The 26,129-nt window shown below is 42.9% G+C and overlaps 1 protein-coding gene across 2 annotated transcripts in view; it reads left to right on the top strand.

Annotated features, from left to right (window-relative positions):
* The window catches only part of tgs1 (trimethylguanosine synthase 1), an 88,897-nt gene that overhangs the window by 32,273 nt on the left and 30,495 nt on the right, over nucleotides 1–26,129 (top strand). Inside the window, exons 7-12 of one of the 2 annotated variants that reach the window (XM_070892208.1) lie at nucleotides 6,057–6,216; nucleotides 6,710–7,097; nucleotides 7,992–8,153; nucleotides 9,970–10,113; nucleotides 17,195–17,411; nucleotides 23,236–23,314. In XM_070892208.1, the coding sequence (XP_070748309.1) occupies nucleotides 6,057–6,216; nucleotides 6,710–7,097; nucleotides 7,992–8,153; nucleotides 9,970–10,113; nucleotides 17,195–17,411; nucleotides 23,236–23,314 (1,150 nt within the window). Of the gene's footprint in view, nucleotides 1–6,056; nucleotides 6,217–6,709; nucleotides 7,098–7,991; nucleotides 8,154–9,969; nucleotides 10,114–17,194; nucleotides 17,469–23,235; nucleotides 23,315–26,129 lie in introns of both variants that reach the window. The other variant, XM_070892218.1, reaches the window with a different exon arrangement.

Here is a 26,129-nt window from a genome sequence, read left to right as displayed (position 1 = left end):
ATTTTATTTTAATAAAAGACCTTTCTGTGAAGATAGCAGTTGGTGCTGCTATCAGCGTAGCGACTGACCAAACACTTAAAAAATCAGAGCCCTCTGGGTCTTCATTAAATTTCACATTATTTGAACAAAATAGAGTGAACAGGAAGTAGTAGTCAGCCAATCACTAAGGAATTAACTAATTTCCTTCCAAACCTTCAGCGTCCTCTAAAGATAGCCAAGCACAACTCTGCACCAGCTCCTATCAAGCTACAATGTCTCTAGTGTCTTCAAAGATGAAAGGAAATTCACTGAGTTTTCTTAGCCACTCTGAGGCTCAATATAATGAGGTGGTGGCATGTAGACCTAACATCCTGTGATCTCTATGCACTTCAAGAGGAAGAGTGAGAAACTAAACCACACAAATCCTGCACTGACACCAACAGACTTGGCATAAGAGAGGAGAAAGAAGACAGTGGCAGGAAACTCAGCGAAAGCATGCAGGAGGAACAATTTAAAAAAAAATTCTTGTTAGGTGCAACTCCAGCAACCTTTCACCAGAGCTCTTTTCTTCCACCCCATCGTCCTGGTTAGGCAACTTTTCCATTTGCATAAATCAAATGCACCAGGCTCCACAGCAGCCCCTCCCCTAGTATTCTGATTGGGTCAACAGTGTCCTTGCTAAATTTTCCTATAGGTTTCTTTCTCATTCTCAGCAAATGTATCTGCTATTTACTTTTTTATTTATTTTTTCTCCCACTTCCTCGAGCTGAATAGGGTTCTGGTGAAGCAAATTCCACTGTCTTCAATCTAAAATACATTTCTTTTCCCCTATTTTTCTTCACTCTGTGCAAGCAAGGTTGGGAAAAGTGACATTTTCCTGAGGGGAAAATAATTTCTCTATAATCTAAAATGCAGCTTGAATGAGACTCACCATCTCGATTCACCTGCCTAGAAGAGATCTGCTTGGATAAATTATTGCTGGGTCAGTCCCAGTTGAATGTCATTGAGCTGAGGAGAGATAGCATTCTTTTGTGCATATTTTTACACTCTATTAAAAATAGGAGGCTCTCACTCCTTCCCCTCCCTCCCATAACACAATAGGGTTCCCTTTTTTCTCACCTTACCCCAACAGCCTCCTCATTCAACAGATCATCCTCCCGCCATTTCCACTACGTCTAGCGTGATGCCACCACCAAACACATCTTCCCCTCCCTTTCAGCATTCCGAAGGGACCATTCCCTTGTCCCACTCTTCAATCACTCCCTCTCCTTCCGACGGCACCTTCCCGTGCAAGCGTAGGAGATGCAACACCTGCCCTTTTACCTCCTTCCTTCCCACCGTCCAGGGGCCCCAAACCCTCCTACCAGGTGAAACAGCGATTTATTTGTACTTTCAATTCAATATACTGTATTCGCTGCTCACAATGCGGTTTCCTCTAGCATAACATGATCGAACTTCACATTCAGTTTGAAAGTGAGAAACTTGGGTCTGAAACTCGTGTCTTACACCTAAATAAAGGCAATTACAAAGTATGAAGACAGAGTTGGCTAAAGTAGACTGGGAAAATAGATTTAAAGGTAAGACGGTAGATAAGCAGTGGCAGACATCTAAAGAGATATTTCATAATTCGCAACAAAGATATATTTCATTGAGAAAGAAAGACTACGAGAGGGATGAACCATCCCTGACTAACTAAAGAAGTTAAGGATGATATCAAATTGAAGGAAAAGGCATACAATGTCGCGAAGATTAGTGGTAGGCCAGAGGATTCAGAACATTTTAGAAACCAACAAAGGATGCCTAAAAGAAGAATAGAGGGAAAAAATAGATTGAGAGTAAACTAGCAAGAAATATAAAAACAGACAGTAAGAGATTCTACAAGTATATAAAAAGGAAGAGAGTGGCTAAAGTAAATGTTGGTCCCTTAGAGGATGAGACTGGGGAATTAATAATGGAAACAAGGAAATGGCAGAGACTTTGAACAAGTATTTTGTATCTGCCTTCACGGTAGAAGACACTAAAAGCATCCCTATAATAGTCGACAATTTGGGGGCAAAAGGGAGGGAGGAAATTAAAATAATCATTATCACTAGAGAAAAAGTACTTGGCAAACTAATTGGACTAAAGGTGGACAAGTCCCCTGGACCTGATGGCCTGCATCCTAGGACCTTAAAAGAAAGTGGATACATTAGTTGTAATCTTCCAAAATTCCCTAGAATCTGGAAAGGTCTCAACGGATTGGAAAACCGCAAATGTAACTCCCCTATTCAAAAAGGAGGGAGACAGAAAGTAGGAAATTATAGGCCAGTAACCCTAACATCTATAATTGGGAAAATGCTGGAATATATTATTAAGGAAGGAGTTGCAGGACATTTAGAAAATCACAATACAATTAAGCAGAGTCAACGTGGTTTTATGAAAAGGAAATTGTGTCTGACACATTTATTGGAGTTCTTTGAGGATGTAACGAGCAGGGTGGATAAAGGGGAATCAGTAGATGTAGTGTATTTGGATTTCCAAAAGGCATTCATTAAGGTGCCACATAAAAGGTTACTACACAAGATAAGAGCTCATGGTATTGGGGGTAATATATTCGCATAGATAGAGGATTGGCTAACTAACAGAAAAGAGAGTCGGGATAAATGGGTCATTTTCAGGTTGACAAACTAACTAGTGGGGTGCCACAGCAATCAGTGCTGGGGCCTCAACTATTTACAATCTATATTAATGAGTTGGATGAAGGGACCGAGTGTATTGTAGCCAAATTTGCTGACAATACTAAGATAGATGGGAAAACAAGTTATGAGGAGGACACAGAGAGTTTGCAAAGGGATATAGATAGGTTAAGTGAGTGGGCAAAAATTTGGTAGCTGGAGTACAATGTGGAAAAATGTGAGGTTATCCACTTTGGTAGGAAGAATAGAAAAGCAAAATATTATTTAAATGGAGCGAGATTACAAAATGCTGCGGTACAGAGGGATCTGGGTGTCCTCGTACATGAAACACAAAAAGTTAGCATGCAGGTACAAGCAAGTATTAGGAAGGCAAATGGAATGTTGGCCTTTATTGCAAGGGGAATGGAGTATAAAAGTAGGGAAGTCTTGCTCCAACTGTACAAGGCGTTGGTGAGTCCACATCTAGAGTACTGTGTCCAGTTTTGGTCTCTGTATTTAAGGAGGGATTCTTCTTCGACAGTCCCTCTTATCGAGGATGACTTGCTTCCACACTTATACGAGTTCTCAGGTGACTGAGTCCAATGTAGGACCTACCGTCTCTGTCACAGGTGGGGCAGATGGTGGTTGAAGGGACGGGTGGGTGGGGTGCTTGGGTTGTTGTACGCTCTTTCCACTGTTTGCGCTTGGCTTCTGCTTGCTCCCGGCGAAGAGACTCGAGGTGTTTAGCACCATCCTGGATGCTTCTCCTCCACTTTAAGTGGTCTTGGGCCAGGAATTTGCAGGTGTCGGTGGGGATGTTACACTTTTTCAAGGAGGCTTTGAGGGTGTCCTTGAAGCATTTCCTCTGCCCACCTGGGACTCACTTGCCATGTCGGAGCTTTGAGCAGAGTGCTTGTTTTGGGAGTCTCGTATCCGGCATGCGGACGATGTGCTCTGTCCATCGGAGCTGATCGAGTGTGATCAATACTTCGATGTTGGTGATGTTGGTCTGAGCGAGAACACTGACGTTAATGCGCCTATCTTGCCAATGGATTTGCAGGATCTTGCGGAAGCAGCGTTGGTGGTACTTCTCCAGTGCTTTGAGGTGCCTGCTGTACATGGTCCATGTCTCTGAAGCATATAGGAGGGCGAGTATCTCTACTGCTCTGTAGACCGTGAGTCCTGGTTCTTCAAACACTCTCTTCCTCAGGCGACTGAAAGCTGCACTGGCACAGTGAAGGCGGTGTTGGACTTTGTCATCGCTGATATACTTGCATTGGAGGCAGTTCAGAGAAACATAGAAACATAGAAAATAGGTGCAGGAGTAGGCCATTCGGCCCTTCGAGCCTGCACCATCATTCAATAAGATCATGGCTGATCATCACCTCAGTACCCCTTTCCTGCTTTCTCTCCATACCCCTTGATCACTTTAGCCGTATGGGCCATATCTAACTCCCTCTTGAATATATCCAACGAACTGGCATCAACAACTCTATGCGGTAGAGAATTCCACAGGTTAACAACTTTCTGAGAGAAGAAGTTTCTCCTCAGCTCGGTCCGAAATGGCTTACCCCTTATCCTTAGACTGTTCACTAGGTTGATTCCTGGGATGGAGGGGTTGTCTTATGAGGAAAGGTTGAGCAGGTTGGGCCTGTATTCATTGGAGTTTAGAAGAATGAGAGGTGATCTTATTGAAACATATACGATTCTGAGGGGGCTTGACAGGGCAGATGCTGAGGGGATGTTTCCCCTCGTGGGGGAACATAAGAACATAAGAATTAGGAACAGGAGTAGGCCATCTAGCCCCTCGAGCCTGCTCCGCCATTCAACAAGATCACGGCTGATCTGGCCGTGGACTCAGCTCCACTTACCCGCCCGCTCCCCGTAACCCTTAATTCCCTTAGTGATTAAAAATCTATCTGTTTGTGATTTGAATACATTCAATGAGCTAGCCTCAACTGCTTCCTTGGGCAGAGAATTCCACAGATTCACAACCCTCTGGGAGAAGAAATTCCTTCTCAACTCGGTTTTAAATTGGCTCCCCTGTATTTGAGGCTGTGCCCCCTAGTTCTAGTCTCCCGACCAGTGGAAACAATCTCTCTGCCTCTATCTTGTCTATCCCTTTCATTATTTTAAATGTTTCTATAAGATCACCCCTCATCCTTCTGAACTCCAACAAGTAAGGACCTAGTTTACTCAGTCTATCATCATAAGGTAACCCCCTCAGGTCCGGAATCAGCCTAGTGAATCTAGAACTAGGGGGGCATAGTTTCCGAATAAGGGGTTGCCCATTTAAGATGGAGATGAGGAGGAATTTCTTTCAGAGGGTTGTGAATCTTTGGAATTCTCTACCCCATGGAGCTGTGGAGGCTGAGTCATTGAATATACTCATGGCTGAGATAGACAGATTCTTGAACTGTAGGGGAGTCGAGGGTTATGGGGAACAGGCAGGAAAGTGGAGTTGAGGCCAAGATCAGATCAACCATGATCTGATTGAATGGCGAAGCAGGCTCGAGGGACCATATGGCCTACTCCTGCTCCTATTTCTTATGTTCTTGCGTACATTGGTGAGACCAAACGTAGATTGGGTGATCACTTTGCGGAACACCTCCATTCAGTCCGTAAGTGTAATCCTGAGCATCCGATCACCTGTCATTTTAATTCTCCACCCAACTTCTAATCTGACCACTGCTACACAGTTCTAATGAAGCTCAGCAGAAGCAGGAGGAACAGAACCTCATCTTTTGGTGAGGCATTTTACAGCCTTCCGGGCTCAACATTGAGTTCACCAATTTCAGATCATAACCACTCACTGCTCCCATTCTTTCCAGTTGTTAATGATTCTGCTATTGCCATTTACACCTCCTCCAGAACCATATATTTTTTCTTTACTTGTCCCATTACCATCCCTCTTTTGCCTTGAACCATCATCCCTTTTGTCATTTAATCACTCGTGCCTTCCACCTTATCACAGACCTTCCCATTTGTTCTTTCCTCCTCTCCTCCCTTTCCCTGCCTCTCTACTTGCTTAAAACCTGTTTCCAGTTCTGACGAAAGGTCATCTATCTGAACCGTTAACTCTGTTTCTCTTTCCACAGATGCTGGCTGACATGCTGAGTATTTCTAGCATTTTCTGTTTTTAAAAAAAATGTATATATAGTTTCTAATTTTTCTGTAACCAAATATATGTCGATGACTGTTAGAGTAAAGTTTGTGATTGATATTGATATATTCACATTCATAAATAACTGTTATAGTTTCTAGCAGCAGTAGGTTAAATAGAGAATTAAATCCCCCTGGAATTAACATTGGAAGTGCAAGAAGTTTTAAGACTACTGCAGCGCCTCGCCAGCCCCCTGCTTCCCCAAAGAAGAATTGCTAATCTTAAATGCCTTTGTGTTTTTCTATAATCTTCACGTGCAGCATTTCAAAATTTAGCCATGGACATGCACGCTATCGTAAGGGCACTGAACTGACATTCGGACACCTCGACATGCATCGACCAGCAGCCAGCAAAAATAAACATACATTCTTCAGTGAAGAAGGAGAGGTTCTGAATTTTAAGAGCAGAACCTTAGCAAAGGTAATGAAAATTATACATCATGGTGATGCAGTGAGTTAGCACCTCTGGCACTGGGTTTGAATTCAGCTCGGACTGATGGGTTGAACCCATTTCCTACTGCAATTATGGGCTAGAACCAACATTCATGGTCCCAGTCGTGCTTTCTCGTTGTTGACCGTAATTAAATAGAGGCTTGGCATATTGATCAAAGCTCACTGACCGTTGCATATTTTGTTTTTATCTTCATATAATATATCCTACTGTCTAATTTTTTAAAATAAGCTGAAACAAAACCAAATATATTTTTTATATGTATTAAACTGGTGATAAGGGATTAATTACAGATACTTTTGGGGTTCTTTATGTACATATTGATGTATCATACAAAGGCACACTAGCTCCAAACCAGCTCCAAATACACCACAGTCATCTGTTATTCTCAAGCACTCTCAGCACAGCAAAAGTAGGTGGCATTGTTGGAGTTGATTGATCATTGCTGTTTTAATGATTTCAGGTGCAAAGATTTCTAAAACAAGCTGTGCCTTCAAATGACTCTGTTAACACAGAGACTCTGGCCTGTGCGGCACACAGTTGTGAGGAATGCACGAGCTCTGAGCAGCACCACAGTTCTAATGCAGAGTGCTTCGTTCTATATGAAAATAGCAACAGTGGAAATGGAGAGGAAGGAACTTGTGCTGATGGAGAATTCCCAGCTTGTGTCAACGTCCCCTCTAAGTTGAATATCTGCACTGAAGGCAACAATGAGCAGCTTCCCAAAACGCATGATATGACCCCTATTCCAGCTGACAGCTGTGAATTGTATTCTGACAGACAGCTGGTTCCTTTGGATATTCCAGACTTTCTTCTTCCTGATGCTGATGTAACTGAGAGGGCTGATGAATGTATGTATCAAACTAAAGGGTGGATCCAAGGCACACAAATCTTTTTTGTTGAGTCACAGATTCAAACCACATTTTCAGGTTTTCACAGACTAATTTTCCATTTTGCAAAAGAGAACACCTCCTGCCCAGTAAAATGATCACTGCAGTCTCCTGGTATTCTTTTCAATGTTAACTCATTTTAATCCATTGTCTAGTACATTCTCACATTTGGTAGAAATACATGGGTACCTGCTGTACATTATACTTGATATAAAGTGTTCTAACTAATACTGTATAGGTAATAAGTTTATACCAAAGAACATTTGAGCACGAGTTCAAAAAGTAATCTTTGCCAATTTAAAATTTTTTTTTCCTGTTCCATTATTCTTTCACCTTTATGCCCTCGCCGCCCCCTCTCCACCCCCCCCCCACCATTTACAAATCCCTGAGCAGGCAGACAGTTGAACTTCTGCTAAACCTTTGTTAGCATAGCTCTGTAACTGATCCGTTTGGTGCGTCTAAGAGCAGCTTAGGTGAAATGCCTAATGCCCCATCTGCCCTCATTAGGAGTTTGCTGGATTCTGTTGGATGCTTTAATGGCCCAGCAAAAATCAGGAACTCTTGTGGCTGTTTACCTGCCAAATGACTGCTGTGTTTGCTTATATAGCATCTGTTGCTCTACCTCAGAGTAATTCATTGTATGTGCAAAGGAGTCCAGAGTCAAAGCACTTTGATCTATTCCTGAGACAAATAAATATATAAAAAATTTTAGCTATCTAGGAAAATCACTGGTGAAAAGTTATGTTTTGCTGTAGAACACAGCATATTTGTACACCAAACAATGTAGAATTTTTTTTTTAGCTGAAAAATAAACTTATTTTTGACAAGTGTTAACATATTGCAGCTCTTTTGCAGTGCAAAAATTGAAAAGTCAAAGAAAGAACAAAAAAAGAAGGAAGAAAAAGAAAGTTTATCATATACCTTCTGACATAGTAGCGATTCCAGAATTGACCAAATACTGGGCTCAGCGTTACAGACTGTTTTCGCGCTTCGACGAGGGAGTCAAACTTGACCAGGGTTAGTAACTGGACTTGTTTTTGTACTTATTAAGTCTTGTTTTCCATACTTCTGAAACAATTGCATATGCCTCGCCATACTGGAAATCAGGTTGGAATATTGTGCACATGGTGACTGCATTGTGTCATGTTACAAGGGGGTGTTCCTGTGGGTGAACACTTGTCTTGTACATTGTTTGAGACCTTTGGGTGTAATGGCTGTCCATTTGTTCCCATTTGCCTTGTATTCCTGTTGCTTGTAAGAGTATTGGTCCCGTGGTCTATTGTAAACTTCCATGCATCTTTGAGTGTCAGTTCCTCTGTGTTTATGATAGAATCATAGACTAGTACAGCACAGAAGGAGGCCATTCAGCCCATCGCGTCTGCGCCAGGTCTTTCGAAGAGCAACCCTGTTAGTCTCACTCCCCTGCTCTTTCCCCATATCCCTGCAATTTGTTTTCCAAGTATTTATCCAATTCCCTTTTGAAGATTTTGTATCCGTTACTCTATCAGGCAGTGCATTCCAAATCCTAACCACTTATTGCATTAAAAAGTTTTTCCTCATATCGCCTCTGGTTCTTTTGCCACTCATCTTAAATCTGTGCCCTCTTATTAATAACCCTTCAACCACTAGAAACAGATTTTCTTTATTTACTGTATCTTATCCCTTCATGATTTTAATTGTCTCTATCAAATCTCCCTAGCCTTCTCTGCTCAAAGGAGAACAACCCCAGCCTCTCCAGTCTATCTATGTAACTGTAATCCCTCATCCCTGGAATCATTCCAGTAAATATTTTCCACGTCCTTCCTAAAGTGTTGTACCCAGATTTGGACACAATACTTCAGCTGGGACCGAATTAGTGTTTTATATAGGTTTAACATACTTCCTGACTTTTTTACTCTGTGCCTCTATTTGTAAAGTCCAGAATCTCGTTTGTTTTACCAACTGCCCTGTCAACCTGTCCTGCCACCTTCAAAGACCCACTCATCAATGTGGAGCAGGATTAATCTCTTCCATATTGAAGCCCATCCTGTGCTCCCTGTTGGGAGCCTACCAGAGGAAAGGGGATATGGGGAAAACTGCACAAGTCAGAATTTCTTAAATGGCTGTTGGTGCAGACTTCGACCGGCCAGCCAGCAGAGCGTGCCCACGGGATGCCCGACACTCATAGCGGCAGGCCTGGCACATGCGAAGGCCAAGTCCCACCAACACTCGTCTGGCGGGCCGCAAGTGGACACGAGCCCCTGGGCAGCCGCCCCACCCCGGCCTGCCGGAACGGGAGTCAGGAGACCCCCTGCGGAGCAAGAACCAAAGATGTTACCCACAAGTAAACAATCCGTGTTCACAAATATAAGCAGCTGTTCCCAGGCCTCGGCCAGCCACACAATTCCACTGATGGAATACCCTCCCACCTCCCTTTCCCCTCACACTATAGAATTCCAAATTTCATATGAGGGACTTTCCTTATCTACATTGAAAATCCTGAGGGCAGTGTTTAGGATTCCCTGTGTGGTGGTGGTGGTAGGGATTTCTAGATTCCCACTGGAGTAGTATTAATGGGATTAGTAGTGAAATATCAAATATAATGAGCATCAGCTTTTCCCTGTGTCCGTGTGCAGCTGGTTGCAGGGGCAGGGTACTATTGTCCTGGTCTGCAGTTGAGTGGGGTTGTAATGGTAATCTGAGGCTAGAGGGTTGCTGTGTCCCTCCTACTGACAGCTTTGTACCTGTGCTGCTCCTCTACATCAGCTCCTCAAATTTGTACAGTACTGTTAATGCTCATAAAATGTAATTCTTTACAAGCACTATAAATGTGAATTGTATCTTTATCTTCTAGAAGGCTGGTTTTCGGTCACTCCTGAGAAGATTGCTGAGCACATTGCCAATCGTGTCATGCAGAGTTTTCATTGTGATATCATTGTTGATGCATTTTGTGGAGTTGGAGGAAATTCAATTCAGTTTGCATTAGCTGGAAAAAGAGGTACAATACCATGACTTTAAGCTGCTTATTCTACCGTACTGCAGGAATCCAATTATGTGTATGCATTACATTATCAGTAGAAACCTCTACTTCATGGTCATTTACGAATAATGACTAGGTTCATAAAGGTAGCTGCACAGGCTATTAACATGCCATACTCTGCTCTTCTCCATTTACAAAACTGAATATCTTCTAATCCTTAAGGTGATGTGCATCAGATCTGGTTTAATAGTTGCTGTGTTCATATATAGTTCTGAATGCCCAGACAGTGCAGAAAAGGTCATGTGCTGATATGCTCATGCTGATTAGGAAGTCTTAATGGTAGCTATCTTGAATATATAGTTAAACCTACTAGGTGATGAATGAATATCAATTTGAACAATTTTAAGTAATAAAAATCAATTCAATAGTCAAGTGGCATGACGTGAGCAGAATTTAGTTACTTTTTGATCATGGTATTGGAAGGGTTCAAGTCCAGTAAAGTGCATGTCTGTCGATTTTGGGAATTTCTGAAGTGAATTTTGCCCTTATCAAGATAAGTGTGCTGGTACCTGGAAATGGTATACTTTTCAACACTTCCATCCAAAGGCAGCATTAAACACTTCCAGGTCAAATAAACATGAGTTAGATTCAGCATAAAGTTCCTTGGTTGACCTGAATCTCAGAAAAGCACCCCAACTGCTTCAGTCGGCCATTTTGTCTTTACTTGCTACTCTTGTTGTCCTTCTGGGTGAGATTACTTATTGGTGCTATATTAATGAAGAATTAAGTTGAGAGGCAAGACTCATCCCATTAGTCTGGATTATGTTTTACATGCCTCCTAGAGGAGAAGGTGCACTTTTCTGACACAATGAGCCCAGGCCAATTTTCTCCTTGCCATACTGATAATGCAGTCTAAAATGAATTTGCTAAGCTTGGTGATGTCTTTTGTCTTTTTTTATATACTGAATACTAGTTTAGGTTCCTGATTCAGGATAGGATTGTATGGTAATGGACTGGGTCAAGGGCTAAGACTGCCCCCAAAAAATATTTTTTTCTGCAACCAGTAGGTGTTCGTAGCTGGATTTCATAATGGGTATACAGAGGAAGGAGTGATCAGCATTTGTCATAGAGATGTTGCATTACCTAATCTGAATACGTTTGTGTTAAAACTCAAGTACTTCTCCAGTATTGATTGTTTTTGAAATAGATAACATTAGCATACGGTAATTGTACGTCACTAATCTCCTATTTGGAATTAGCATTTGCATAACATATATGTGATTTCCATAAATCTCCCAGATCTAAAAAAATATTCTTGCTCGTGCAGGGGATAAGGAGCTGTATCTGGGTATGTAGAGATATTGTACATTTTACAATTTAAAACCATGTAGGGTTTTCATAAGTCAGGTACTCTTCCCACATCTTCTGTATGTAAGGCCTTATTGTAAGCTGCACTTATTTTTTTTTTCCTCCCAGCATCAATAGCAATCTTAATTTTTGTCCTTGCACAAAGGATTCTTCTAGTTATCTTAATTGCTATATTTACACTATTGTCTAATTTGGTTTCTTAAGCAGGTTATCTACAAGTTTTGCAAAGGGTCAGCATCAGCTATTGATGGTGCAGCTGTGAATGAGAGATATTTTAAATATTTGTAGATAATGGCCCAGTGCTTCAGCTAGATTTTTCACAATTGATGCCAGGAAATGGTTACAAGTTCTGAACTAAATATCGTGGACAATTGGCACTGATGGAGACTCAGAATTCTTGTGCTTTTTGCTGATATTGTGCCATTTCCAGAGGGATGAGGCCTGCTTTAAGCTGGGCAGAAATTACATAAGAACATAAGAATTAGGAACAGGAGTAGGCCATCTAGCCCCTCGAGCCTGCTCCGCCACTCAACAAGATCATGGCTGATCTGGCCGTGGACTCAGCTCCACTTACCAGCCCGCTCCCCATAACCCTTAATTCCCTTATTGGTTAAAAATCTATCTATCTGTGATTTGAATACATTCAATGAGCTAGCCTCAACTGCTTCCTTGGGCAGAGAATTCCACAGATTCACAATCCTCTGGGAGAAGAAATTCCTTCTCAACTCGGTTTTAAATTGGCTCCCCCGTATTTTGAAGCTGTGCCCCCTAGTTCTAGCCTCCCCGACCAGTGGAAACAACCTCTCTGCCTCTATCTTGTCTATCCCTTTCATTATTTTAAATGTTTCTATAAGATCAACCCTCATCCTTCTGAACTCCAACGAGTAAAGACCCAGTCTACTCAATCTATCATCATAAGGTAACCCCCTCATCTCCCGAATCAGCCTAGTGAATCGTCTCTGTACCCCCTCCAAGGCTAGTATATCCTTTCTTAAGTAAGGTGACCAAAACTGCACGCAGTACTCCAGGTGCAGCCTCACCGATACCCTGTACAGTTGCAGCAGGACCTCCCTGCTTTTGTACTCCATCCCTCTCGCAATGAAGGCCAACATTCCATTTGCCTTCCTGATTACCTGCTGCACCTGCAAACTAACTTTTTGGGATTCATGCACAAGGACCCCCAGGTCCCTCTGCACCGCAGCATGTTGTAATTTCTCCCCATTCAAATAATATTCCCTTTTACTGTTTTTTTTCCCCCAAGGTGGATGACCTCACATTTTCCGACATTGTATTCCATCTGCCAAACCTTAGCCCATTCGCTTAACCTGTCTCAATCTCTTTGCACCCTCTCTGTGTCCTCTACACAACCTGCTTCCCCACTAATCTTAGTGTCATCTGCAAATTTTGTTAGACTACACTCTGTCCCCTCTTCTAGGTCATCTATGTATATTGTAAACAGTTGTGCTCCCAGCACCGATCCCTTTGGCACACCGCTAACCACCGATTGCCAACCTGAAAAGACCCATTTATCCCGACTCTCTGCTTTCTGTTGGTTAGCCAATACTCTATCCATGCTAATACATTTCCTCTGACTCCATGTACCTTTATCTTCTGCAGTAACCTTTTGTGTGGCACCTTATCGAATGCCTTTTGGAAATCCAAATACACCACATCCATCGGTATACTTCTATTCGCCATGCTCGTTATATCCTCAGAGAATTCCAGTAAATTAGTTAAACATGATTTCCCCTTCATGAATCCATGTTGCGTCTGCTTGATTGCACTATTCCTATCTCAATGTCCTGCTATTTCTTCCTTAATGATAGCTTCAAGCATTTTCCCCACTACAGATGTTAAACTAACCGGCCTATAGTTACCTGCCTTTTGTCTGCCCCCTTTTTTAAACAGCGGCATTACATTAGCTGCTTTCCAATCCGATGGTACCTCCCCAGAGTCCAGAGAATTTTGGTAGATTATAATGAATGCTATTCTAATTTATTGGCTAGCACTTGTCCAGAAAAGTATGATTTCCCTTTATCCATGCAAAATAACTACTTCTAAGGAGCACAGTCAGGGGAAGAATAGAATACAGATTTTTGACTAACTTTTCATTGACACTAGCATGACTGCTGCTGCATTAAATTAATGTGAGTTGGCCAAAGCTGGTTTGAAATAAAAAGTCAAGAAACAAGGCTAATCTTGGGCCCGATATTAACTTGGAAGCATGAGTGGAATGATGCCACAGAACATTACGATGATGTCTTGCATGAATAGAGTGGCCAACTGCATGGAACATCAAATGAGCCTATGCACGCCTTGAACACTCTGGATACTAACATGTATGTCACTTTAAATGGGATGACAGCTAACTTAGCCTTCGCCTTGCAGCGCCCCAGTGATGTGCACCAAAGTGCTCTCCAGCTGAGTGGCAGCAGTGAAGTGCAGCTGCCCCATGAGGGATGATGGCGAAATAGGACATGCAAGTGGGAACTCCACTTAAAGAGCTTCCACTTCTCACCCATTGCTTGCTGTCTCGTGTCCCGATGGCCAAGTCTGCCCCTGTGCAGGTGGAGCAGTCTTTGGCGGGGCCCTCACGGGCTCCAAAAACCAGAGCACGTCAACCAAGAGCATCTCAGCAGTCAGAGCTGGGGTGTGAGCAGACTGCCTCTACCTCTGCTGAAGCCACATGTAGAAATGGTAGGAAAAAGAAGATTAAAGCTTTATAGTTGCACTAGGGTATTCACATGGGTGTATGAGAAAATGTTATGTTGTTAAGTTTCTGTTCCTTAGTGGAATCACAAATATTATTTTGCACCACTTTCCCATCTTGCCCATTTTTGGTTGCTGGGTGACAAGTCATTTTTTAACTTGCTTTATGATGAATGAGAAGACATGAATTGATGGGGACCAATGAGGGGATGTGCAAGGAATGGTTGGTTGTTTGCAGGCCTGTTTTGTGTCAGTGGTATTGGTGGGTGCAGGAAGAATGACTTGCATGTGCTTCTGACATCAGTCAACTGGTGCAACCTAAGTGAACCTTACATCAATATTGGCATCCCGGGTAGCAATGTGAGCAGCTGGTGCTGGATTGCCTCATCACCTTCTCTTTGGAAACATCCACAGAGGATCTGCACTCTGCACCTTGTTCCTCCTGCGGGTCCAAAAGTTGCTGCTGTGCAGTGTTGTGCAGAGCGCAGCCCACCACAACCATTCTGGACACCCTGGCTGGTGCGTGCTGAGGGGTGCCTCCAGATCTGTCCAAGCACTTGAAGTCCGGGCGAGAGGCAGACTGGGGAATGGAGTCCGAGAGGGAGGTAGAGGTAGAGGTAGAGAGGTGTATAAAGTTATGAGGGGCCTAGATAGAGTGGATTGGAAGGACCTAATTCCCTTAACAGAGCGGTCAATAACCAGGGTGCATATATTTAAAGTAGTTGATAAAAGGACTGGAGGGGAGTTGAGGAAACATTTTTTCACCCAGAGGGTTTAAAAAGTATTTTTAACATCACATTTTAAAAAGTACTTGGATATGCATTTGAAGTGTTATAATCTACAAGGCTACGGACCAATAGCTAGAAAGTGCGATTAGGCTGGATAGCTCTTTTTGGACCGGTACAGACACAATAGGCTGAATGGCCTCCTGCGCCGTAAATTTCTATGATGACGCCTGTAGCTGTGGGAAGCCAGCCAGAGACGCAAATCTGAGTGCCCGCTCATTCTGACTGGCGTCATCACAAAGTTAATATAATTGCCAGCCCTGGCAAACGACCCATCATTCAACTGTCTTACACATTTGTGAGCCTCCGGCTGGGAGATCTTGGATATATCTCCAGCAGAGCCCTGGAAGGATCCAGAGGCAAATAAGTTGACGCTGTTAGTCACATTGACAGCCACTGGTAATGTGTGGCCAGCAGCACATTAGGTCTTCTCGGAGGCCGCACATGTCTGCCATAACTGGAACCTCCAGAAGCACTGCTGTTCTGACATGTCAAGGAACCTCTGTACCTGGAATGTTCTTCTGGGTGATAGGATAGTGGAGGCTAAAGCTCTTGGAATCCTTCAAGATGCGTTAAGATGCTGTGTTGGAGATTGGAGGGAAATCGGGTTCGAGAAAGAAAGGACCGAATGCATTCCTCATCTGTACATGTTATTGTGAACTAATTTTATGGGTATATGTTTGAGGAGGAGTAAGGGCCTCAAACCTCTTGTATGCCAGGTCATGTTTTTTATTCTTTTGACTCGATTTCATGTATCACCTTCTCAGTTGGGTATATATGTCATTAAGATTTCTGATGCCAGCACACAGAGTCTTATTTAGGACTTTGATAATTTCTAAATTATCATCTTCTCTCCTACCTCCTGCACAAGAATCGTCTTGGAGAACATAGATCAGTTTTATACAATATGTGATAGGCTCCTGTGGTGCCCTGTTTCCAGACTATAGGACAAAGCCTTCCTTTCCCTCTTTGAAAAATGTAACTATAGAAAACCTCTATATACAAAGTGCTCTTCAAATGAGACTAGCATCTTGTAAGATTTCTTGGGTCAATCTACACAGATCAGTGATTTTATAACTCAAACCCTTCCTGGACATTCTTGTGCTGCTGTAGGTTAAATCCAGGTGGCTAAACTTCTAAAGCAGTTGTAAGATTGATGGCCTAAATGTAGGATTCAGAGTTCATATTAAAGCACTACGTCTTACAGACATGGCTGATTTGGTGCATTGAGTTTTCCCATTGATTTGAAGCCAAGCTAAACCTTTACTGAGAAACAATGCTTTGGTGACCAATCCAAACAATTTTAAAATGCTTTGACGCAGCAACAAAGTTTTGAAGATTTTCAAAATGTAACTTCTAAAACAGTATGTCCAAAGCAATGTTGGGCTAAACACCTTTCACAACCCCAGGCCATCCCAAAGCACTTTACAACCAACAAAGTACTTATTTTGAACATAGTCAGTGCTGTAATGTAGGAAACGTGGAAGCCAGTTTCGCAAAACTAGGTCCCACAAACAGCAATATGATAATGACCAGATAATCTGTGTTAGTAATGTTGGTTGGGGGTTAAATATTGGCTAAGACACAGAAGAACTCCCCTGCTTTTCTTTGAAATAATACCCTGCACCATGAGAGATCATTTACGTCCGCCTGAGAGAGCTGCTTAATGTTTCATCCAAAAAACGGATGGGTTGGTACCTGGTATCGAAGGAGTTGGCTCCTTTTGAAGCAAAGAAACCCGTGTGTTTAGAATCAAATGATCTGTGGAAGGCAGTAGGCAAAACCCTAGCTGCTGCTTTCACCACAATTCCTGACCAGTAGTTCCTCTTCATTGCAATTTTAGGAATGGGCAATAAATACTAGCCTTGCCACATCCCAGGAATGAATTAAAAAAATACCCAAATTCTGGTAGATCTGCCATACAGTGAGTAACTAAGATGTGTCTTGGAACCAGATGTAGATTTTATAAGGTGGGCTTGGGTCAATTGCTTAACCGTGATGACTGTGCCTGGCATGAAGCTCTTAAAGAAGCAGCAACTCCAGATGCTCTTTCCCTATTGCATGAGGCAGTACTTAATTGTACCTGAAGTTTGAATGGCTTTCAAAGGATAACTACTATACCTACATTTCTTAATCTCACATTCTTGTGTGTTATTTTATTTTAACAGTAATCTTCCTTCAACATGAAACTGCATTTTTGATATTTTACTAACCAAACAGTGTTTTTTTTGACCCAGTGATTGCTGTTGATATTGATCCTGTGAAAATAGATCTTGCACAAAACAATGCTCGAGTCTATGGAGTGACCGAACAGATTGAGTTTATCTTGGGTGACTTCATGCTGCTGGCTTCTGATCTAAAGGCTGACGCTGTGTTCCTCAGTCCTCCATGGGGAGGCCCCGATTATGTCAATGCAGAGATCTTCGATCTGAAGACCATGATGTCCCTTGATGGATATCCTTCTAAACCTCTGGTCAAAGCTTAGAATATATGTTATAGTTGAGAAATAAGGTATGTTAATATTTGTTTTGAAAGCTGTTTTTGCATGTTTGTGAATTTTGATTAGCAGGCAAAGCATTTAGTGTCTATAAAGAAAATAGTTGAATATTGAGAATAATTTAATGCACAGTACAATAAATATTTATTGAAGGTGATAATAAAATACTGGCAAGAAAGAACCAGAAACTGTCATCGTCATCATGTAATTAATTATCAGACAGCATTTGATAGAGTCTGATAAAGAGGTCTTTTCAAATTTTGTAACTGCAGCATTCCAACTAATATGATGTGATTGGGATTACAGAGACGTGGCTCCAGGATGATCAGGGCTGGGAACTCAACATCCAGGGGTATTCAACATTCAGGAAGGATAGAATAAAAGGAAAAGGAGGTGGGGTAGCATTGCTGGTTAAAGAGGAGATTAATGCAATAGTTAGGAAGGACATTAGCTTGGATGATGTGGAATCTATATGGGTAGAGCTGCAGAACACCAAAGGGCAAAAAACGTTAGTGGGAGTTGTGTACAGACCTCCAAACAGTAGTAGTGATGTTGGGGAGGGCATCAAACAGGAAATTAGGGGTGCATGCAATAAAGGTGCAGCAGTTATAATGGGTGACTTTAATATGCACATAGATTGGGCTAACCAAACTGGAAGCAATACGGTAGAGGAGGATTTCCTGGAGTGCATAAGGGATGGTTTTCTAGACCAATATGTCGAGGAACCAACTAGGGGGGAGGCCATCTTAGACTGGGTGTTGTATAATGAGAGAGGATTAATCAGCAATCTCGTTGTGCGAGGCCCCTTGGGGAAGAGTGACCATAATATGGTGGAATTCTGCATTAGGATGGAGAATGAAACAGTTAATTCAGATTCCATGGTCCAGAACTTAAAGAAGGGTAACTTTGAAGGTATGAGGTGTGAATTGGCTAGGATAGATTGGCGAATGATACTTAAGGGGTTGACTGTGGATGGGCAATGGCAGACATTTAGAGACCGCATGGATGAACTACAACAATTGTACATTCCTGTCTGGCGTAAAAATAAAAAAGGGAAGGTGGCTCAACCATGGCTATCAAGGGAAATCAGGGATAGTATTAAAGCCAAGGAAGTGGCATACAAATTGGCCAGAAATAGCAGCGAACCCGGGGACTGGGAGAAATTTAGAACTCAGCAGAGGAGGACAAAGGGTTTGATTAGGGCAGGGAAAATGGAGTACGAGAAGAAGCTTTAAGGAACATTAAGACGGATTGCAAAAGTTTCCATAGATATGTAAAGAGAAAAAGGTTAGTAAAGACAAACGTAGGTCCCCTGCAGTCAGAATCAGGGGAAGTCATAACGGGGAACAAAGAAATGGCAGACCAATTGAACAAGTACTTTGGTTCGGTATTCACGAAGGAGGACACAAACAACCTTCCGGATATAAAAGGGGTCAGAGGGTCTAGTAAGGAGGAGGAACTGAGGGAAATCCTTATTAGTCGGGAAATTGATGGGATTGAAGGCCGATAAATCCCCAGGGCCTGATGGACTGCATCCCAGAGTACTTAAGGAGGTGGCCTTGGAAATAGCGGATGCATTGACAGTCATTTTCCAACATTCCATTGACTCTGGATCAGTTCCTATGGAGTGGAGGGTAGCCAATGTAACCCCACTTTTTAAAAAAGGAGGGAGAGAGAAAACAGGGAATTATAGACCGGTCAGCCTGACATCAGTAGTGGGTAAAATGATAGAATCAATTATTAAGGGTGTCATAGTAGAGCATTTGGAAAGAGGTGACATGATAGGTCCAAGTCAGCATGGATTTGTGAAAGGGAAATCATGCTTGACAAATCTTCTGGAATTTTTTGAGGATGTTTCCAGTAGAGTGGACAAGGGAAAACCAGTTGATGTGGTATATTTGGACTTTCAGAAGGCTTTCGACAAGGTCCCACACAAGAGATTAATGTGCAAAGTTAAAGCATATGGGATTGAGGGTAGTGTGCTGACATGGATTGAGAACTGGTTGGCAGACAGGAAGCAAAGAGTAGGGGTAAATGGGTACTTTTCAGAATGGCAGGCAGTGACTACTGGGGTACCGCAAGGTTCTGTGCTGGGGCCCCAGCTGTTTACATTGTACATTAATGATTTAGACGAGGGGATTAAATGTAGTGTCTCCAAATTTACAGATGACACTAAGTTGGGTGGCAGTGTGAGCTGCGAGGAGGATGCTATGAAGCTGCAGAGTGACTTGGATAGGTTAGGTGAGTGGGCAAATGCATGGCAGATGAAGTATAATGTGGATAAATGTGAGGTTATCCACTTTGGTGGTAAAAACAGAGAGACAGGCTATTATCTGAATGGTGACAGATTAGGAAAAGGGGAGGTGCAACGAGTCCTGGGTGTCATGGTACATCAGTCATTGAAGGTTGGCATGTAGGTACAGCAGGCGGTTCAGAAAGCAAATGGCATGTTGGCCTTCACAGCGAGGGAATTTGAGTACAGGGGCAGGGAGGTGTTACTACAGTTGTACAGGGCCTTGGTGAGGCCACACCTGGAGTATTGTGTACAGTTTTGGTCTCCTAACTTGAGGAAGGACATTCTTGCTATTGATGGAGTGCAGCGAAGGTTCACCAGACTGATTCCCGGGATGGCGGGACTGACATATCAAGAAAGACTGGATCAACTGGGCTTGTATTCACTGGAGTTCAGAAGAATGAGAGGAGACCTCATAGAAACGTTTAAAATTCTGACGGGTTTAGACAGGTTAGATGCAGGAAGAATATTCCCAATGTTGGGAAGTCCAGAACCAGGGGTCACAGTCTAAGGATAAGGGGTAAGCCATTTAGGACCGAGATGAGGAGAAACTTCTTCACCCAGAGAGTGGTGAACCTGTGGAATTTTCTACCACAGAAAGTTGTTGAGGCCAATTCACTAAATATATTCAAAAAGGAGTTAGATGAAGTCCTTACTACTAGGGGGATCAAGGGGTATGGCGAGAAAGCAGGAATGGGGTACTGAAGTTGCATGTTCAGCCATGAACTCATTGAATGGCGGTACAGGCTAGAATGGCCGACTCCTGCACCTCTTTTCTATGTTTCTATAAAATCCATTAAGAAATTCTATGAACACAAACTAAAGTTTGGATAAATGACAAAACTGACTAGGTGCGCCCCCCTCTCTGTTTCCCCACCCCCCCCCCCCTCCCCATCTGTTCCCCACTGGCTGACTGTGCATGTACAGTGCATACCCAGTCATTGAGCCAAACAGCAGCAAATTCTAGGCTAAATTCATAGTTCACCCGATGTTGGTTGGGAAAGTATTGCAGCTGCTGCAATTGGTTTCAGTTTGAGTGAAATAATGGCCCTGATATTTACAGGGAGGGAGCGGAGGGGCTGTTTTGCATTTGGGAAACCCAGAAGGAATGGGTTTCCTTCAGTTCCTGCTGAATTTAAGGGCAGGCCCTGATTAATGCTTTAGGTCTTTGTTTCCCGGCTGCAGCCAGTTTGAGAGACTGGCTGGCTGTCAGCACCAGGCTGCAGTTGGGGAAAGGAGAGAGGGATCGGAAATGCCAGAGATATCGAAGGCTGGAGCGATCTGGGTAGGAGTGGAAGATCAGGGAAGAGGGGGAGATCAGAGGCCAGATAAATTGGAAGCTTGGGATTGGAAAGGCTGGAGCGGGGAGGAGATCGAAAAGGCGGGTGGCGAAGATTGTAAGCTGCAGCCGGAGAGCACAGAGGAGGGAGGAGGGTGGGGGGAATCGGAAAGCCTGTGTCGGTGGGAAATCGGGGGCTGGGGTCCAATCGCAGTGGGGGTGGGTGTGGTTTACACGTAGGCTTGGGTGTGCCGGGGGAAGCCCGCTGCTCCTCCTGGCCTACAAGCAGTGCTGAAAGACACTTATCTGCTGGGTGCAGCAGTCCTCGCCTCCCTTTAGCTGTTGGGTTTCCCCAGTCGACCAGGGTTAAACCTAAAATGGAGAAAAAATGTGAGGTACGCAGCCTTATTAAAATATTTAAATGAACGACCCACCTTCTGGGAGCAGATTGGTTGCCCAGCCTCCGTTTAAAGTGGAAGTGGGTGGGTTCAAGACTGGTTGGGTTTGAGATTTTTAACATCGCACCCAACTCAAACCACCCATTCTTATGGGTTAAAATTCCCCCCAATAAATCGGGCAGCGTTCCTGCTGCTTGTTGTACCAGTGATCCTTGCTGGAAGTAGGTGTCACGTAAAGACATAATTGGGCTTGGCTGTGATGGTTCCCACAGTCTGGTAGTTTGCTGGCAATACTCTGAACACTCACATGCAGAATGAGGTAATGGAGGGTACACATAGCTGGATCCTAACTGGGCTTGATGAATAGAAGTGAGGGTCAAATGCTGAATTGGCTGGTTCTACCCTTCATTTGATCCTTGATTTTTTTGTCCCCATTCCAATCTCTTTCTTGAACATGAACTGCTGGAAGCACTGGAAACATGGACCGTAATTTTCTCAAGGGAGTCGGGATGGGGGAGTGGGACCTCCGAGGCAGACAGGAAACCTGAGAGGCCGGATTTCCCGCAAGCCCTGCCAATTTTAACGGCAGGGCCTGATTTGAATGTGAGACCTCAGATTTCTGCCCACCAGATTGAGAGGCTGGCTACGCCTCAGATGTGAGGGGCTGGTCCGGGGAGGGATCATGGGGTCAGCATGATCGGGGGGGTGGCATTGCAGTATTGGGAGAGGGTTGCTGGGGATCAGGAGGCGAGTTGGAGGGTCGGCAGGGGTTCAAGGAGGGCGGGTAGAGGAGGGCCGGAGTAGAGAGGATCAGGGCCTCCATTACACTGGAAGTGGGTGGATTGGAGGCAGGATCAGGTTGGGCATTCCATTTTTAACAACTTAACTGCCCCCAAATCCAAATCCATTCTTTTTAGGGAAAAATTCCAGCCATGGTGATGGAAATGTATATATATTTGTAATGCTATTGATAACCTTAAGCTGTGCTGATGACCAAGATGTCTTGGCAGAATCAGAAACCATAATGCCACCACTTTCTCCTCTCAGCTCTTGCATTATCAGTGTGAAGGGTGATTTAAAAACAACTACCTACCAATAGTGCAAATTAAAAAGTGAGAAAAGCATCTTAAAACTATGTGCAACAGCTCGTATATTGTTATTTCTGTCCAGTCTAGCACTATGATCTTTTTGAATGGCGGAGCAGGCTCGAGGAGCTAGATGGCCTACTCCTGTTCCTAATTCTTATGTTCTTATGTTCTATGTTCTTTACTAATCCTGGTGCAGATTTGCAAGACGTGGAGCAAGGAAGTTGTGGAAAATCAGATTATTCTGAGCTCAACTTACTTGGACAGTGGCAAAGAATGCTAGAACGATTAATTTTGCAGGTCAACAACTAACATTCATTGCTATTATGGAAGAAGACATATGTTTTCAACTAATAATGTCCTCACTTGAAAATCTGCAGGAATAACACCAAGAATCCAAATTTCACAATCTCCAGCAGTTCATTTAAATATTCCTTTATTAACAAAAAGCACTTGAAAAGCTAAAAATCTGAAACAAAAACAAACTTCTGGCAAATCAAATTGATAAGCGTCCATAAAGATTTCCAAAAACAGATTAATATTTTAGGTGTGGACCCCTTTTTTTTTCCTTTACAGATGCTGATGATCTTTCTGTAAAATTCCAGGTTTTTTTGTTTCAGTATTGCTTTAGTGTTGCTTCAGACCTGTTTCTAAGTTACCTTTCAGTTTAAAGTTGAATTTTTTATTGTTTGAAACCTGTTCCAATTTTCCTTGACTTTATTTTACCTCTGAAATTTTTACACTCTCCCAGAAGATTACACCGAACATAGTTTATTTCTTACCTCGCAATGCTGACATAGAGCAGGTAAGAACTGTTTGTCTCTTCTGTATCTTTGTTGCTCAGTACCTGTTGATTTAAAAAAAACATTACATTCAAAGTCCAGTTACACCAACTTCCTGGATAATAAGAACATAAGAAATAGGAACAGGAGTAAGCCATACGGCCCTCGAGCCTGCTCCGCCATTCAATAAGATCATGGCTGATCTGATCATGGACTCCGCTCCACTTCCCCGCCCGCTCCCCATAACCCCTTATCCCCTTATCGTTATCTATTTCTGTCTTAAATTTATTCAAAGTCCCAGCTTCCACAGCTCTCTGAGGCAGCAAATTCCATAGATTTGCAACCCTCAGAGAAGAAATTTCTCCTCATCTCTGTTTTAAATAGGCAGCCCCTTATTCTAAGATCATGCCCTCTAGTTCTAGTCTCTTCCCCCATCAGTGGAAACATCCTCTATGCATCCACCTTGTCAAACCTCCTCATAATCTTACACGTTTCGATAAGATCACCTCTCATTCTTCCGAATTCCAATGAGTAGAGGCCCAACCTACTCAACCTTTCCTCATCCCTCATCCCCGGAATCAACCTAGTGAATCTTCTGTGAACTGCCTCCAAAGCAAGTATATCCTTTCGTAAATATGGAAACCAAAACTGCACGCAGTATTCCAGGTGTGGCCTCGCCAATACCTTATATAGCTGTAACAAGACTTCCCTGCTTTTATACTCCATCCCCTTTGCAATAAAGGCCCAAGATACCATTGGCCTTCCTGATCACTTGCTGTACCTGCATACTTTCCTTTTGTGTTTCATGCACAAGTACCCCCAGGTCTCACTGTACTGCTGCACTTTGCAATCTTTCTCCATTTAAATAATAACTTGCTCTTTGATTTTTTTTCTGCCAAAGTGCATGACCTCGAACTTTCCAACATTATACTCCATCTGCCAAATTTTTGACCACTCACTTAGTCTGTCAATGTCCTTTTGCAGATTTTTTGTGTCCTTCTCACACATTGCTTTTCCTCCCATCTTTGTATCGTCAGCAAACTTGGCTACTTTACACTCCGTCCCTTCTTCCAAGTCGTTAATATAGATTGTAAATAGTTGGGGTCCCAGCACTGATCCCTGCAGCACCCCACTAGTTACTGGTTGCCAACCAGAGAATGAACCATTTATCCCGACTCTCTGTTCTCTGTTAGTTAGTCAATCCTCTATCCATGCTAATATATTACCCCCAACCCCGTGAACTTTTATCTTGTGCAGTAACCTTTTATGTGGCACCTTGTCAAATGCCTTCTCGAAGTCCAAATGCACCACATTCACTGGTTCCCCTTTATCCATCCTGTTTGTTACATCCTCAAAATAATTCCAGCAAATTTGTCAAACATGACTTCCCCTTCATAAATCCATGCTGACTCTGCCTGACCAAATTTTGCTTTTCCAAATGTCCTGCTACTGCTTCTTCAATAATGAAATCCAACATCTTCCCAACCACAGATGTTAGGCTAACTGATCTATAGTTTCCTGCTTTTTGTCTGCCTCCTTTTTTAAATAGGGATGTCCCATTATCTTACTGAGTACCACCTCCTTAGTGATTGTGATTGTGTTCCTTCCCCCCCCCCCCTGACCCCAATAGCCCCTTGAGTATCCACTGTTGGAATATTGTTAGTGTCCTCTACCATAAAGACTGATACAAAATATTTGTTCAGAGTTTCTGCCATCTCCATGTTCCCCATTACTAATTCTCCGGTCTCATCCTCTAAGGGACCAACATTTACTTTAGCCACTCTTTTCCTTTTTATATACCTATAGAAACTCTTGCTATCTGTTTTTATATTTTGTGCTAGTTTAATTTCGTAGTTTATCTTCTCTTAATCATTTTTTTTAGTCATTCTTTGCTGGGTTTTAAAAGCTTCCCAATCTTCTGCCCTCCCACTAGTTTTGGCCACTTTGTATGCCCTTGTTTTTAATTGGATACTGTCCTTTATTTCTTTAGTTAGCCATGGATGGCTATCTTTTCTCTTACACCCTTTCCTCCTCACTGGAATATATTTTTCTTGAAAGTTGTGAAATATCTCCTTAAATGTACACCACTGTTCATCAACCGTACTACATTTTAATCTATTTTCCCAGTCCACTTTATCCAACCCAGCGTTGCTACTGTTAGGGGGCCTATAGACTACGCCCACCAGTGACTTTTTCCCCTTATTGTTCCTTATCTCCACCCAAACTGTTTCACTATCCTTATCATTTGAGTCAATATCGTTTCTTACTATTGCAGTGATTCCATCCTTTATCAATAGAGCTACCCCATCTCCTTTTCCTTTCTGTCTGTCCTTCCAGATTGTCAAATACTCCTGAGTATTTAATTCCCAGTCCTGGTCACCTTGCAACCACGTCTCTGTAATGGCTATCAGATCATACTCATTTGTTTCACTTTGTGCCGTCAACTCATCTATTTTGTTACAAATGCGACGCACATTTCGACAAAGTGCCTTTAAGTTTGTTTTGTTTTTTTACCCTTTTTTCCTACTTGTTTCCTCTCCATCATACTCACTTTCTTTATTTTTGCTTTCTAATTCCAGCTTTACTCCCCTCCCTACTGAATCTATTTTCAGGTTCCCATCCCCCTGCCAAGCTAGTTTAAACCCTCCCCAACAGCATTAGCAACCCCTCCCCGCGAGGATTTTGGTCCCGGCTCTGTTGAGGTGCAACCCGTCCAGCTTGTACAGGTCCCACCTCCCCCAGAAGTGGTCCCAATGCCTCAGGAAACTAAAAGCCCTCCCGCCTGCACCATCTCTCCAGCCACGCATTCATCTGCTCTATCCTCCTATTTATGTACCC

The sequence above is a fragment of the Pristiophorus japonicus genome, chromosome 1, assembly GCF_044704955.1.
Source record: "Pristiophorus japonicus isolate sPriJap1 chromosome 1, sPriJap1.hap1, whole genome shotgun sequence".
In the NCBI taxonomy this organism is placed as follows: Eukaryota; Metazoa; Chordata; class Chondrichthyes; family Pristiophoridae; genus Pristiophorus; species Pristiophorus japonicus.
Note: the sequence above shows the minus strand (reverse complement) of the source record. Positions and strands in the feature narration are given on the sequence as shown.